Source organism: Dermacentor andersoni, chromosome 1 (genome assembly GCF_023375885.2).
Source record: "Dermacentor andersoni chromosome 1, qqDerAnde1_hic_scaffold, whole genome shotgun sequence".
NCBI lineage: Eukaryota > Metazoa > Arthropoda > Arachnida > Ixodida > Ixodidae > Dermacentor > Dermacentor andersoni.
In genome coordinates, this window is record NC_092814.1 from 36,284,893 (window position 1) to 36,297,329 (window position 12,437).

Consider the following 12,437-nt stretch of genomic DNA (forward strand, 5'->3'; position numbering starts at 1 on the left):
TACCCGCGTTTGTTGCCTCACCCAATCTGCTCTTTTCTTATCCCTTAACGTTACACCCATCATTCTTCTTTCCATAGCTCGTTGCGTCGTTCTCAATTTCAGCAGAACCCTTTTCGTAAGCCTCCAGGTTTCTGCCCCATATGTGAGTACTGGTAACACACAGCTGTTGTACACTTTCCTTTTGAGGGATAGTGGCAACCTACTGTTCATGATTTGAGAATGCCTGCCAAACGCACCCCAACCCATTCTTATTCTTCTGGTTATTTCAGTCTCATGATCCGGATCCGTGGTCACTACCTGCCCTAAGTAGATGTATTCCCTTACCACTTCCAGTGTTTCGCTACCTATCGTAAACTGCTGTTCTCTTCCGAGACTGTTAAACAGTACTTTAGTTTTCTGCAGATTAATTTTCAGACCCACCCTTCTGCTTTGTCTCTCCAGGTCAGTGAGCATGCATTGCAATTGGTCTCCTGAGTTACTAAGCAAGGCAATATCATCAGCGAATCGCAAGTTGCTAAGGTATTCTCCATCAACTTTTATCCCCAATTCTTCCCACTCCAGGCCTCTGAATACCTCCTGTAAACATGCTGTGAATAGCATTGGAGATATCGTATCTCCCTGTCTGACGCCTTTCTTTATAGGGATTTTGTTGCTTTCTTTGTGGAGGACTACGGTGGCTGTGGAGCCGCTATAGATATCTTCCAGTATTTTTACATATGGCTCATCTACACCCTGATTCCGTAATGCCTCCATGACTGCTGAGGTTTCGACTGAATCAAACGCTTTCTCGTAATCAATGAAAGCTATATATAAGGGTTGGTTATATTCTGCACATTTCTCTATCACTTGATTGATAGTGTGAATATGGTCTATTGTTGAGTAGCCTTTACGGAATCCTGCCTGGTCCTTTGGTTGACAGAAGTCTAAGGTGTTCCTGATTCTATTTGCGATTACCTTAGTAAATACTTTGTAGGCAACGGACAGTAAGCTGATCGGTCTATAATTTTTCAAGTCTTTGGCGTCCCCTTTCTTATGGATTAGGATTATGTTAGCGTTCTTCCAAGATTCCGGTACGCTCGAGGTTATGAGGCATTGCGTATACAGGGTGGCCAGTTTCTCTAGAACAATCTGACCACCATCCTTCAACAAATCTGCTGTTACCTGATCCTCCCCAGCTGCCTTCCCCCTTTGCATAGCTCCTAAGGCTTTCTTTACTTCTTCTGGCGTTACCTGTGGGATTTCGAATTCCTCTAGGCTATTCTCTCTTCCACTATCGTCGTGGGTGCCACTGGTACTGTATAAATCTCTATAGAACTCCTCAGCCACTTGAACTATCTCGTCCATATTAGTAACGATATTGCCGGCTTTGTCTCTTAACGCACACATCTGATTCTTGCCTATTCCTAGTTTCTTCTTCACTGTTTTTAGGCTTCCTCCTTTCCTGAGAGCCTGTTCAATTCTATCCATATTATAGTTCCTGATGTCCGCTGTCTTACGCCTGTTGATTAACTTAGAAAGTTCTGCCAGTTCTATTCTAGCTGTAGGATTAGAGGCTTTCATACATTGGCGTTTCTTGATCAGATCTTTCGTCTCCTGCGATAGCTTACTGGTTTCCTGCCTAACGGCGTTACCACCGACTTCTATTGCGCACTCCTTGATGATGCCCATGAGATTGTCGTTCATTGCTTCAACACTAAGGTCCTCTTCCTGAGTTAAAGCCGAATACCTGTTCTGTAGTTTGATCCGGAATTCCTCTAGTTTCCCTCTTACCGCTAACTCATTGATTGGCTTCTTGTGTACCAGTTTCTTTCGTTCCCTCCTCAAGTCTAGGCTAATTCGAGTTCTTACCATCCTGTGGTCACTGCAGCGTACCTTGCCGAGCACGTCTACATCTTGAATGATGCCAGGGTTCGCGCAGAGTATGAAGTCGATTTCATTTCTAGTCTCACCATTCGGGCTCCTCCACGTCCACTTTCGGCTAACCCGCTTGCGGAAAAAGGTATTCATTATACGCATATTATTCTGTTCTGCAAACTCTACTAATAATTCTCCTCTGCTATTCCTAGAGCCTATGCCATATTCCCCCACTGACTTGTCTCCAGCCTGCTTCTTGCCTACCCTGGCATTGAAGTCGCCCATCAGTATAGTGTATTTTGTTTTGACTTTACCCATCGCCGATTCTACGTCTTCATAAAAGCTTTCGACTTCCTGGTCATCATGACTAGATGTAGGAGCGTAGACCTGTACAACCTTCATTTTGCACCTCTTATTAAGTTTCACAACAAGACATGCCACCCTCTCGTTAATGCTATAGAATTCCTGTATGTTACCAGCTATTTCCTTATTAATCAGGAATCCGACTCCTAGTTCTCGTCTCTCCGCTAAGCCCCGGTAACACAGTACATGCCCGCTTTTTAGCACTGTATATGCTTCTTTTGTCCTCCTAACCTCACTGAGTCCTATTATATCCCATTTACTACCCTCTAATTCCTCCAATAACACTGCTAGACTCGCCTCACTAGATAGCGTTCTAACGTTAAACGTTGCCAGGTTCAGATTCCAATGGCGGCCTGTCCGGAGCCAGGTATTCTTAGCACCCTCTGCAGCGTCACAGATCTGACCGCCGCCGTGGTCAGTTGCTTCGCGGCTGCTGGGGACTGAGGGCCGGGGTTCAATTGTTGTATTCATATAGGAGGTTGTGGCCAAGTACTGCACCAGGGTGGCCAATCCTGCTCTGGTGAGAGAGTGCGTTACCGGTTCTGGTCACCGGGATCAGGCCGCACTCCAGGCCTGTTTGTGCAATTTTCTCAACACACGGTTTTTTTTTTTTTTTTGTATTTTCCGGTGGAGAATAGCGCGGCACCGGGATTTGAATCACGGTCCTCTTGCACTGGAGACGGATACTCTACCGTCCCCGTAAGAGTTAAATTAAAAATTAATTTATGGGGTTTTACGTGACAAAACCACTTTCTGATTATGCACGCCGTAGTGGAGGACTCCGAAAATTTCGACCACCTGGGGTTCTTTAACGTGCACTTAATTCTAAGTACACGGGTGTTTTCGCATTTCGCCCCCATCGAAATGCGGCCGCCGTGGTCGGGGTCCGATCCCGCGACCTCGTGCTCAGCAGTCTAACACCATAACCACTGAGCAACCACGGCGGGTCCCGCAGGAGTTGTACGCCTCATTTAACCTACAGTGGTGCCCTACTTGGTCAGTCAAGGTGGACCAATCTGAGCTCGGTTATACCGCATGGATGGCACTCGGCTAGAGAACCTCGTATTTATGACCTGCACATGTGAGGCCTTACATATTTGAAGATATATATCTATTTTTTTTTTTTTTTTTTTTTTTTAGGAGGGTTCCCGTACAGTGATAAAATAAAGGAAAAGACATTAAAAGAAAGAAAAAAAAGAAAGAAAAAGGGGCGGAAAAAAAAAAAAAAAAAAAAGGAAAAAAAAAACGGAACATAACAGGTGATTTGAACTCGTGACCCTTCGATGTTGCCCGGAAAGATAGCTCAGTCGGTTGGTTCGTCAGGCCCCAGGCTACTTTCAAGCGCCACAGCTCCTCCTCTGAGCCTCACACTTACGTGGAAAGAGACTCATGTCTCTGCGTGTAGTACAGTTAAGAGAGCCAGTTTAAGGGCGGAGAAGAAGAAAGAAGAGAAAAGCAAAAACTGCAGCGCCGTGGTTTTAAAGCGCACCCGTGGTAGAGAAACGGAATGCGATATAAGCGTGCGTAGCCACGATACGCACACGACAAACTGCCTTAAAATATTTAGACTTGAGGGAAAGCTTCGTTAGCAAACAATAGCACGGCAATCAGCACTCGAATATAATTATAACCCTAATACTAATTGTAAATATTCATCTCATCTATGGGATCTAATGCGCGCGCTGTTTCTTTGTCTCTGCGTGTAGTAGTTGAGAGAGCCAGTTTAAGGGCGGAGAAGAAGAAAGAAAAGAAAAGCAAAAACTGCAGCGCCGTGGTTTTAAAGCGCAGCCGTGGTAGAGAAACGGAATGCGATATAAGCGTGCGTAGCCACGATACGCACACGACAAACTGCCTTAAAATATTTAGACTTGAGGGAAAGCTTCGTTAGCAAACGATAGCACGGCAATCAGCACTCGAATATAATTTTAACCCTAATACTAATTGTAAATATTCATCTCATCTATGGGATCTAATGCGCGCGCTGTTGCTTTGTCTCTGCGTGTAGTAGTTGAGAGAGCCAGTTTAAGGGCAGAGTAGTTGGAAGGCATACTTTCTAGGAAAAATGGCCGCTCAAGGAGAAGAGCGAACTCGAGCGGCTTTAGAGGCTAGGAAAACTGCCTTAAAATATTTAGACTTGAGGGAAAGCTTCGTTAACAAACTATAACACGGCAATCAGCACTCGAATACGACGAGAGAAATTACTGAGACGTGGAAAATTCCCTTGAAAAAAATCTGGTTTGCTAGACAAATGCTCGTATGTATTGGACCTCTTAAAAGATGAGGGGTGAAATATGCGCTCACCGAGAGGGCATCTTCAGCGCGAGACATCCACAAGGCACCTTACAGAGATGTGGAGAGCTTCGCGGCCGGAACGAAGCATCCCTTCTCCGCCGGCCAAGAGGGGGAAACGTGCTTTCCGATCGCTCAAGGTTGCGCGGACAACGCATAGCTCTAGCGTCTAGGAAAAGCTTAACCAGGTGCGATGGCGGCACGCATAGCGTGGGAAGCTAGCCGCCAGAATAACTATACCAAGGACTGCTGCTGATGAGGGCGAAGTACCTTCGTGTAATTATAATAACCCTAATAGGACTACTTTCGAAAAAAAAAGGAAACGGCCCAGAGGGCTATACTACGAGAGCTATGACTGATAGTTTTCTATATATATATATATATTCATCTCATCTATGGGATCGCATTCGCGCGCTGTCTCTTTGTCTCTGCGTGTAGTACAGTTAAGAGAGCCAGTTTAAGGGCGGAGAAGAAGAAAGAAGAGAAAAGCAAAAACTGCAGCGCCGTGGTTTTAAAGCGCACCCGTGGTAGAGAAACGGAATGCGATATAAGCGTGCGTAGCCACGATACGCACACGACAAACTGCCTTAAAATATTTAGACTTGAGGGAAAGCTTCGTTAGCAAACAATTACAGTAAAACCTCATTAAACCGTACCCGCTTAAACAGTAGTTTCACTTTAAAAGTAGTAAAGTCAAATCCCCGACTCAGCGGCAATTGAACATAATGTGTTTTGTATCCACATAAACAGTACCAGCTTCTTGCGTATGTATCGGTTATGTATCGGTTAGCACGTAGTGTTTCCACTTTTCGTCGCGCAAACACGGCGGTGCATCGTCTCCATCAGGCGGCCCGGCAGAACAACTAGCCTCAGAGATCGGAACAATGGCCGCCAAGGTTTGCACGTGAAGCCACATGAACATCGTTTCAGCGCCGTGCCAGAGAGCATTGTGGCGTCGCGCAAGCAAGGACTCGCGTCATGCCGAAGCTCGGATAAAAAAGACGCTGGATGCTCAGAATAGAAGAAAAATTAGACATCGTTCGTGCTATCGAATGTGACACGAAGAAGTCGGCGCTGGCACGCGAGAGGGATCTGCTGTTGAGTACGGTGTGTGGCATTTGGAAAGCGAAGAAGCTGCGCGGCAGCGCTGCTGGGACCCCGAAGAGACGTCAGCTGCGAGGTTCGGCTTTTTGCCAATCAGTCGTCGACTGTATATCAGATTATGGGGTACAACATGATACTGTGTGGCCTCAACCATGCTATCTGTCAAACACATAAAGTTACCTTGACTTCAACATGTCCTGGCTTTATTACGGTGACTTCAGATACGGGCACATTATGAATAAGATGAAGCTCAAACCCACCAAAGGTATACTCTTGCACAACGTTGAGGTATCCATAGTCGGGGTTATGTCCAAAGATGACCACCATTGTGTTGTCCACAATGGCAGCAGTATGACCTGATGCTGTCAGTGGTGGGCAAAGTTCATTCTGGCACTCGGGCTGATGTGGTGAAAGCTGTGCCCATCGCAGTTCCTCAGGATCCCAGCGCCATAGGTCATTTGATGTGCGGCCATCACGCAATGTGCCACCAAACAAATATAATTTACCCTGCAAAGGAGACATTGCAAACGATGTCATAAGCAGGCAAAAACACACTACAGTAGACTTCCGTTAATTCGATCCTGACCGAAGGTTGCGGCCAGTGCCCACAATTTCTATGGGCCCAAGCTTTTGTTATTTAGATCCTAAAATTGACCTTTGCTGGATAATTTGAACTTCAGCAGTCAGTGCCCACGAACCTGACTCCTATATTGGCCCCAATAGTGACCCTTTTAGTAGCAGAGTCTGTCCCGGCAGAGCTCAGGGGACAGTGAATGCATTGAACACAAATCATCTCTCGTCACAACGCCTACTTTCAGCCCACCCTAAGATTTTCAAGCAATAACCGTAGCTCATAATGTTTGATTACGGCACATATATGATTCTAACGCACGGCTCCTCTTTTTCTGCTTTCTTTTTTTAAAGAAAACTGGGCCAAATTGGACACAGTGCAACGGGCTCAAAGCCAAAACCACCTTCACAAAGAATGTATGCTTTACCGCGTAACACAATTGTTACGCGGCAGAGCCGACTTTAAGAAACCGTAAGGCAAAGTTGACTTTACAAAACCGGTCAACAACAACTTTTTGCTAAAAAATCGGGTACGATTTGTACTTGTTTAAGAGCTTAAATGTCATCCCTACATTAGTTTTCTACTTTGGACACGTATAAAGCGGGCGCACGTTTGATTCGGGAGCATTTTAAGATAAGACAAATACTACCAAATGAATCAGCGATGTGTTTTGGCGTTTTTTCAACATCTTGTTTAATTCGACCCGCCGGTTAATTGATCAATTTCGTCAGTCCCATCAGAGTCGAATTAACGGAAATCGACTGGACCTTGAAATGTTCAGAAGACACTGTTGCAATGGGGTCAGTCTATTTACAATATTTTGACCCTGCTTTTGACATTTGAAGATGCTGTGTCCAGGTACACAGCAACTTGCATCACAAGCGCTGTCTATCAGTTCATGGACAGCAGATGCCACACCAATGTCTAGCTTAGTCCAAGTTTCCATGCGTGCTAATCAACATGACTGTTAAAACTTGCCCACTATATAATTTTAAGCAACTGACTACCATTTGGCAACCAGCGACTATATAAGGTATGGTTGTCAAATTCGATGGTTGCTGCCTCATTACAGACAATAAAATTAAATATTTTCACTGTCCATTTAGAAAGGTATTGCAGTGGCAGCATTCCACTGGCATCTACCATACCAAACAAATCTTTTTGCATATCAGACACATTCCACACATCTTTTTAAGCGGCCACAGAGCCCCTTGAAGCAGAAATTATGAGACTAGCACTCCTTTCAAGTAGAGGTGGACAAACATAAACTCTTTCGAATACAAATCAAAATACAAATAGCAGGTATCAAATCTCAAATGGAATATCGAATAGTCAAATGCAGACGCATATACAGGATGATCATATTCAAGTTTTACAGAATTTTAAAAAATCACCTGTTGCAGATAACGTCATTCTATTCCTCGAGCTGGATTATACAGAGACGTGGACGCTACTTGCATGAGAAATCGAAATATATATTCAATTAATCAACAAAATTCACGAATTGCCTTCTTAATTACTTCACAGCACATATAGCAATTTACTAATTGTAGCTGGTGAGCTTACAAGCCATATCAACTTGAAATGAATTTCCAGAATGACCAGTTTCGAGATATGCGCCATCAAACTCATCAAAAATACATTGATACATTGATATTCGACTTCTTTACCAAAACAAAAGGACAAAAGTAACTGGAATGCCCATGTATTTTGCCATACACTTCGGGAAATACTATCTAAAAATCAGTGTCATCCTGGAAATAAACTTCAAAGGGATAATCATCTCAGAAGCTCACCAGCTCACCATCATCATCATCCTGTTCAATGTCCACTGCAGGACGAAGGCCTCTCCCTGCAATCTCCAATTACCCTTGTCCTGCGCCAACCGATTCCAACTAGCGCCCGCGAATTTCCTCATTTCATCACTCCACCTAGTCTTTTGTCGTCCTTAATTGCGTTTTCCTTCTCTTGGTACCCATTCTGTAACCCTAATGGTCCCACGCTTATCTAACCGGCGCATTACATGACCTGCCCAGCTCCATCTTTTCCTCTTGATGTCAATTAGAATATTGTCTATACCCGCCTGCTCTCTGATCCAAACCGCTCGCTTCCTGTCTCTTAACGTTATGCCTAGCAATCTTCATTCCGTCGTCCTTTGCGCAGTCCTTAACTTGTTCTCAAGCTTCTTTGTCAGTCTCCAAGTCTCTGCCCCATATGTCAGCACTGGTAAAATGCACTGATTGTACACCTTCCTTTTCAATTATAATGATATAAGCTTTCAGTCAGGAGCTGGAAATGTCTGCCGTATGCGATCCAAGCCATTTTTATTCTTCTGTGAATTTCCTTCTCATGATCAGGGTTCCCCGTGATTAATTGACCTAGGTAAACGTACTCCTTCACAGACTCTAGCGGGTGACTGGCGATCCTGAACTCTTGTTCCCTTGCCCGGCTATTGATCACTATCTTTGTCTTCTGCATATTAATCTTCAACCCCACCCTTACACACTCTCTGTTGAGGTCCTCAATCATTTGTTGTAACTCGTCCCCAGTGTTGCTGAACAGGAGAATGTTATCTGCAATTCTAAGGTTGCTGAGATATTGGCCGTTGATCCGTACTCCTAAGCCTTCCCAGTTTAATAGCTTCACTACTTCTTCCAAGCACATAGTGAATAGCATTGGAGATATTGTGTCTCCCTGTCTGACTCCTTTCTTTATAGGTATCTTCCTGCTTTTCTTGTGTAGAATTAAGGTAGCTGTAGAACCTCTATGGATATTTTCCTAGGTTTTTACGTAAGCGGTCTGTACTCCTTGATTACGTAATGCCTCCATGACTGCTGGTATCTCTACTGAATCAAATGCCTTTTCATAATCTATGAAAGCCATATAGAGAGGCTTCGTGTACTCTGCAGATTTCTCAATAACTTGATTGATGACATGGATATAATCCATTGTAGAGTATCCCTTCCTGAAACCTGCCTGTTCCCTTGGTTGACTAAAGTCCAGTGTTGCCCTTATTCTATTGGAGATTATTTTGGCAAATGTTTTATATAATACTGGGAGTAAGGTAATGGGCCTATAATTTTTCAATTCTTTAACGTCTCCTTTTTTATGGATTAGTATAATGTTTGCATTCTTCCAGTTTTCTGGGACCCTTGCAGTCAATAGACACTTTGTACAAAGAGCCGCCAGTTTTCCAAGCATTATGTCTCCTCCATCTTTGATTAAATCGACTGTTATTCCATCTTCTCCTGCAGCTCTTCCTCATTTGATGTCTTGCAGGGCCCTTCTAACCTCATCGCCAGTTATAGGAGGAGTTTCTGAATCCTGTTTATTACTGTTTCTAATTGAGGTATCCTGACTCCTCGGGTACTGTACAGGTCAGTATAGAATTCTTCTGCTGCTTTTACCATTTCTTCGAGATTGCTGATGATATTACCCTGCTTATCTTTTAGTGCATACATCTTGGTTTGTCCTATGCCAAGTTTCTTTCTCATTGATTTCAGGCTGCGTCCATTTTTTACGGCTTCTTCAGTCTTTCTCACGTTATAGTTTCGAATATCACTTATTTTCGCCTTGATGATCAGTTTTGACAGTTCCGCGAATTCTATCTTATCTCTTGAGTTGGACACTTTAATTCTTTGTCGTTTCTTTATTAGGTTCTTTGTTACTTGGGAGAGCTTGCCTACTGGTTGCCTTGGTGTCTTGCCTCCCACTTCTGCCTTGCCTCCCACCAGCCTGAATTTGTCCACTTTTACCCTTACTGCCTCAAGGTTTACCAGTTTCTTCTTGACCAATTTTGCTCTTTCTCTCTTCAGATTGAGATGAATCCATGCCCTCACTAACCTATGATTACTGCACTTTACCCTACCTATCACTTCTACATCCTGCACTATGCTGGGATCGGCAGAAAGTATGAAGTCAATTTTATTTCTTGTTTCACCATTAGGGCTTTTCCAGGTCCACTTTCTGTTGCTACGCTTTCTGAAAAAGGTGTTCATTATTCGAAGCTTATTCCTTTCTGCGAATTCTACCAGCATCTCTCCTCTAGCGTTCCTAGAATCGACGCCGTAGTTGCCAACTGCTTGTTGCCCAGCCTGCTTTTTCCCCATTTTTGCATTGAAGTTGCCCACTACTATAGTATACTGAGTTTGCACTTTTCTCATCGCTAATTCAACATCTTCATAAAACTGATCTACTTCCTCATCATTGTGACTGGATGTTAAAGCATAGACTTGAACTACCTTTATTCGATACCTCTTATTAAGCTTGATTACGACTACAGCTACCCTCTCATTAATGCTGTAGAATTCGTCAATGTTGTCCGCTATGTCCTTATGGATTAGGAATCCTACCCCGTATTGCTTCTTATCTAGGAGACCTCTCTACAGGAGAGGACATGTCCGTTATTTAGCAATGTATAAGCCTCACCAGTTCTTCTAATCTCACTAAAGCCGATGATATCCCAAACTCTGATAATTCCTCAAAGAGTCCTGCTAAGCTAGCCTCACTCAAGAGGGTTTGGGTGTTAAACGTTGCAAGGGTCAGTTTCCATTGGCGGCCTGTCCGGGTCCAGAGATTCTTAGCACCCTCTGCTGCATTACAGGTCTGATCGCCGCCTTTATCAGGTGCTCCGCAGCTGCTGGGGACTGAGGGCCATTGGGTAAGTGAGCGAGCCATGAGGGAGGGGGTCACCGAATACGGCACCACGGAGGCCAATTCCTGTTCTGGTGAGGGAGTGTCTTGTTGAAGCTCAGTGGGCCTTCCTAATTTGGTTGTACCTGGATTAGTATAGCCCCAGTTGCTCTCGGAATCTTTTGCCGGTGACAGGCGTCACTCCAAGCCTGTCATCGCCAGCTACAATTTGTGAATTACAATATGGGCTGTATAGTAATCAATTAGGAAGTTAATTAATGAATTTTGGTAATTAGATGAATATGTGTATCGATTTCTTGTACTAGTAATGTCCACCTCTTTGAATAATCCAGCTCAAGGACAAGAATTACCTATGCTATCTGCCACAGGCAATTTTGAAAAAATCCAGAAAACAAAAGTGATCCCCCCATATTGGCAGCAGGAATATTTATTTTGGTATAATTAGGTACCATGCCTGCAATGACTAGTGCAAAAATAAACATCTTTCAGGGACAGATGAACAGTTTTAAATAAAGGATCCCTAATTATGACAAAAGAACTGCACGAATAGCCTCTCAACAACTTTCGAGCCTGATTGCTAACAAGCTTTCCAAGAATTAATGACTGCTGTATGATTAGCTTAAAATGGTTGTTTGACTAGCTTAAGAATGCTAAATAAATGGCTGCAAAAAAAAATGTTCAGAGTACAAGGAAAAAAATAAAAATAAAAAGGCTACTGAAGGACTGTGTGTGCCTTAGAGACATATGAAAGGGCCCGTTGCCAAGAAAACATCACAGGTTGCAGCATAAAAGATAAACCTGCCACAAGACTACAGTGCCAATAACATTAAGTTGCAGACAAACAAAAATCACGTCTTCATGCAGACTCTCACTGCAAACTTGAAAACAAACTTGCATAACCCATTTTGTTTCTGTATTATTTTGAAAATGTTTCTCAGTGTTTCACTTCTGATAATTTCCTATGCACTGCTTAGCACATGGAGAAGAGTAACCAAACTTTAGCACTCAGTTGTATTGAAATAGGTTGGTTACTTCGATTATTCGGAAATACTGAATAGTTCTTTTTTCAAATATGAATATGAATAGTTTCCTTGTAATATTTTATACATATTCTAAACTTCGAATATTCACCCCCCCCTACTTCCAAGATATTCACGCCCAAATATGCCATGTGCACTGATAGCCCAGCAGTGGGTGTAAGGTAGGCTTTTGAAAAAAAAATATTGTGCTGAATACACAGTTTCAGTAGAAATAATTTAAAGGTGGTGCTATCCTCAGGGTTCTCAGTAAATATATCACGCCTTGAGCTCTGGCCTAGCATGCGCCTTGAGATAAATATTCATAATGGCAAACAGTAGAATTTAGAGTCAGGCGATTGTGCACTGAAGTTGTCATGAAAATGATGTCTGTCCTTTCCAGGCAATTCAGATAAAAAGGCAGAACTGCATTGCTTGCCAGAAAAGAGTAAAAAATGAAAACTGGAAAAAAAACAAAGAAAGCTAGATTATGGTTGGTATGCTGTTCACATAAGACCACTGAGTTTCCTACAAAAATTACCAGAGAGAACTCCGGCACTGCAATCATACAGCTACTATGGGAATGG

At 43.3% G+C, this 12,437-nt stretch overlaps 1 protein-coding gene across 2 annotated transcripts in view; it reads right to left on the minus strand.

Moving 5' to 3' along the window:
• The window catches only part of dsd (attractin-like protein dsd), a 180,799-nt gene that overhangs the window by 92,006 nt on the left and 76,356 nt on the right, over positions 1–12,437 (minus strand). For both annotated transcript variants that reach the window (XM_072286089.1, XM_050193007.2), the window contains exon 7: positions 5,871–6,117. In XM_072286089.1, the coding sequence (XP_072142190.1) occupies positions 5,871–6,117 (247 nt within the window). The remainder of the gene's footprint in view (positions 1–5,870; positions 6,118–12,437) is intronic.